General features: G+C 39.2%; 1 protein-coding gene across 1 annotated transcript; it reads left to right on the top strand.

Moving 5' to 3' along the window:
• Positions 1–1,574: 1,574 nt before the first annotated feature.
• Positions 1,575–3,092, top strand: LOC113647489 (ankyrin repeat domain-containing protein SOWAHA-like). Its single transcript, XM_047805878.1, has one exon. It carries the CDS (start codon positions 1,575–1,577, stop codon positions 3,090–3,092), a length of 1,518 nt encoding a protein of 505 aa, XP_047661834.1.
• The last annotated feature ends 1,077 nt before the right edge of the window (positions 3,093–4,169 follow it).

Genomic DNA, 4,169 nt, shown 5'->3' on the forward strand with positions numbered 1-4,169 from the left:
CAAAATACGTCTGATCGCTGGAACAAACCAAAAAAAAGAACTAGAAAATGGCATTCATGACGATTTATGGTGATTTTATTTCCCTTTGCCCACATTGACGCTGATGCATTAAGAGGGGGGGGGGGTCCCCTGTACCAAGATGGCGGCTCTATTGACGCATTCGTTCCAATGTACTGCCGTAACCATGGCGACATCTAGTGTAGATATCTATGGGTTTTATAAGCTTTATATTATAATGACTTCCATCTACTAAATGATTTATCTATATTTATTCGGTATTTAAAGAGATTGTTTGTTTAACCTTCAGCAGCCTTAAACAAAGAGGCATCATAGTGTTGTGGCCTTTAGGAGGAGTTTTATTCTTTTTACTTCTATACACGTGAATAAAGAGATCAGTGTAAAGTAAAGGACACGTGTTTATTCTGTAGCACTGACACCATCAGCAGGGTCACAGCTACACAGTTATAACTTATTCTTTATTAAGGACAGATTTATACAGAAGATTTATAAAGTAGGAAATTCTAAACTTCATTAATCTACAATTCTATATTTAACTTAATTCACTTAAGATAATTTATAGTATAATAATTCAGTTGAAGTGAATTCATTTTCACTTGGAATTTTCAGACTAGTTTGTATATATTTTATATATAAATAAAACGGTGATGACAAATTTATTACGACTATTAATATAATAATAATAATAATAATAATAATAATAATAATAATAATAATAATAATAATAATAATAATAATAAAACAGGAAGAAACAGGAGCAGAGATAAAAGGCAGCATGTGATGCTTCTGTGCCTTAAAAAAGTTTATTATGAAGGTTGTCATTGAGGGGAATCTGAGTAGGCAAAAGTTAGTTACTGTAATCATAGGCAAAATAAATATGATAGATATAATAAATATAATAAATATAATAGATATGATAAATATGATAGATATAATAAATATAATAAATATAATAGATATGGTTTCCTGAGCCAAGGGAAGTGCATAAAAACTGTTCAGAAAAAGTTTGTCCGATGTGAGAACAACAAGAACATTATCTGTAGCCTTTGTATTTATTGTAGGCTCTGTTGTATTTATTTATGAACACACACACACACACACACACACACACACACACACACACACACACACACACACACACACACACACACACACACACACACACACACACACACACACACACACACACACACACACAATTATTATTATTATTATTATTTATTTATTTATTTATTTATTTATTTATTTTAAATTATTATTATTATTAATGACGTTATTAAACTAGTAATATTATTAATAGTATTTTCTTGCTGTTGTAATGCTATGATGTAATTGCGCAGCATTAATGAAGCCTTATAGCCACAGTGTTGTTGTGAAACGGTATAAACGCTCCCGGTCTTTGGGCTGCAGTCAGACGCAGTGACGTGACGTGTAGCTGCTCTTCTGCTCATACACATGACGTGTCTGTGGACATTTTAACCCGGAAGACAGGTGTGTGTTCAGGTAGCTGTCGGAAAATCTGAACGAAGAAACAATTCATCTGTCCACATTTAATCATGGATATAAAGCAGGAGACGGTCCTGGCGGTGCTGGTTGAGGAAGGTGGGAAGATTAAAAACTCGGACTTGTTGAGTAAATTTAAAGGTTCATTAAACTGCAGCGATCCGGAGGAGAAAAAGCAGAACAGAGATCTCTTTAAGATGATCATCAACAACATCGCAGTGGTTAAAGAACTAGAAGAGGGGAAATATATTGTTCTGAGGAAAAAGTACCTGAATTTACTGAAGTCCAGGTCAGATGATGGGATTGAACTAAAGGACGAGGGAGGAGGTGATGAGGTGGAGAAAGTGGAAGAAAAGCTGACAGCAGAGCAGAGAGAAGTGAGTAGGAATAAAGACGTTAATGAAGAACCTCCTGAGGAGAAGAAATCAGAGCAGGAACCTCCTGAGGAGAAGAAATCAGAGCAGGAACCTCCTGAGGAGAAGAAATCAGAGCAGGAACCTCCCTCAGACAGTGACGCTGACTCCTCAGACACCTCTCCACCACTCTCCTTCATTGAGCAGGCTTTACTAGGACAGAAATCTACAGACTTCAAGGTAAAGAAGTCCTTAAACTTTGCAAAGTCAGGTACAGATGACACACAGAAGTACAGACCTGCCAACAACTCTAGGACCAGCGCACCAAAACCCTTCGCCCTGCCGTTACGCGTTCCTCCCATGGTCATTACCCCTGTGGCACATGAAGAGATTAATAAAATGAAAACTCCATCAAATGACAACAATTCAGTCAAGGTTCACAAGGTTCAAGTGAGCTCCTCTCCAGGGCCTTCCTTCTCACCTAGACAGAAGAGACGCTCTACTGTGGACAACGTGGGAATCGGCAGCTCTCCACTACCACGGAGACACTGCAAAAGTGCTAAACCTGTAGACGAGCCCAAATATGGTGACACCGTCCCGTTGGAAAGCTTCGAACACGACTGGATGGTGACGTCTGCATCGGGACGTTGGAGCTTATTTTACGGCCTGCTGTTGAAGGATGCCCAGCTGGCAGAGAAAAAAGATTTCATTTCGGGTTTCACGGCTCTGCACTGGGCAGCTAAGTGTGGCCACTCCGAGATGCTGTGCAAGATCATTGACCTGTCCAGGGAGACGGGAAAGGGTGTGGACATCAACTCCAAATCGTACGCAGGCTACACCCCGCTACACATCGCTGCTATTCATGGTCATGAGTACATCATTGGGATCTTGGTCAATGAATATGGTGCCAGCTGTGATATTCGGGATAACTCTGGGAAAAAGCCACACCATTACCTGGACAAAGCAGCATCACACTCCATCCAGGAGCTGCTAGGAGGGTTGAAGGTGGTGCGTGCTGAACCACAGAAGAACCCAGATGACACCGAGACTCACAAGCACACTCACACCATCAGCCGACTTTTCCAGCCACAAACTATAGGCTACAAGAAAAAATCCAAATTGAGAAGCACTTTCATGCCCGTGGCCGAGGACGTGAAGGATGAGAAGAGCGAGCAGTCGAACCCCATGCACAGGGTTTTCTCTGATGTACTTTCCTAAAGACTCTCAGACTGTGAGACCTGAAGTTAGTGCTGTTTTATCCAGTAGTGAACTCACTTCAGCTCCATCTTAATAACCATTTTGTCTAAGGTTCAGTATTGGTGTTGATTCTGAATCGGTTATGTTCCTGTTCTGTGTTTATAGAAACATCAGGAATAAAAGAGTGGATTATTGTTTACTTTTCATATAACTAGTAAATTAATTTGTTAAAAGTCACATCGTGCCATTCTGGTGATTTGGGTTAGAGATATTTATCCTAATATTTTTTCTTACTTGTTTATTAATAAATGTTTTTTGGAGTTTGATGAATTAACGCTGTATAAGCTCTTATTAGTAATATAATACTATAAGCTCTTATGGCAGACACTAAACACCTGTACAGTAATAACATGTTCAAGAATAATCATAAATCACCTTTCTTACTGATGTACAGAATCTCTCATGTGATTCACTGTGATCTATTTACTGTCATTGTGAGTCTGTATAAATAACACATTACACTGTGTGAATAACAACAACAATAAGAATAGATGTCAGTTTGCAGGGTGTTGAATGTTTCTATCATGTACTGTGTTTGTATGAAAACATGAATCCTACATAAAAATCTATATTTATATAAAACTGACGATGATGTTCATCTGAGTAGATCTGAAATCAAGAGTTTTGCACAATAATGTAATAAAAGCAGTTTTATGTGCATGTATGTAGTAATGGTGGCTGTGATGAGCCTCACGAAGCTGGTTAAGTGACTCACTTTACACTACTTAACTGAGCTCACTGTGGTCGCTGATACTGTGTTTACTGCTGAGTTGAGATGAGTGTGAGGGTTCCTCTGTAACTGCTCGGTGTGTGTGTGTGTGTGTGTGTGTGTGTGTGTGTGTGTGTGTGTGTGTGAGTGTGTGTGTGAGAGTGTGTGTGTGTGTGTGTGTGTGTGTGTGTGTGTGTGTGTGTGTGTGTGTGTGTAGCAGTCTGTTCGAGATCTCTGACACTAGGTACAGAAGGTGCTGCTGCTTCTCTTACAGCACAATCCATAAACCCCTGCAGATGTGAGCAGTGACTGGCATGTTAAATAAATAA

The sequence above is a fragment of the Tachysurus fulvidraco genome, chromosome 21, assembly GCF_022655615.1.
Source record: "Tachysurus fulvidraco isolate hzauxx_2018 chromosome 21, HZAU_PFXX_2.0, whole genome shotgun sequence".
In the NCBI taxonomy this organism is placed as follows: domain Eukaryota; kingdom Metazoa; phylum Chordata; class Actinopteri; order Siluriformes; family Bagridae; genus Tachysurus; species Tachysurus fulvidraco.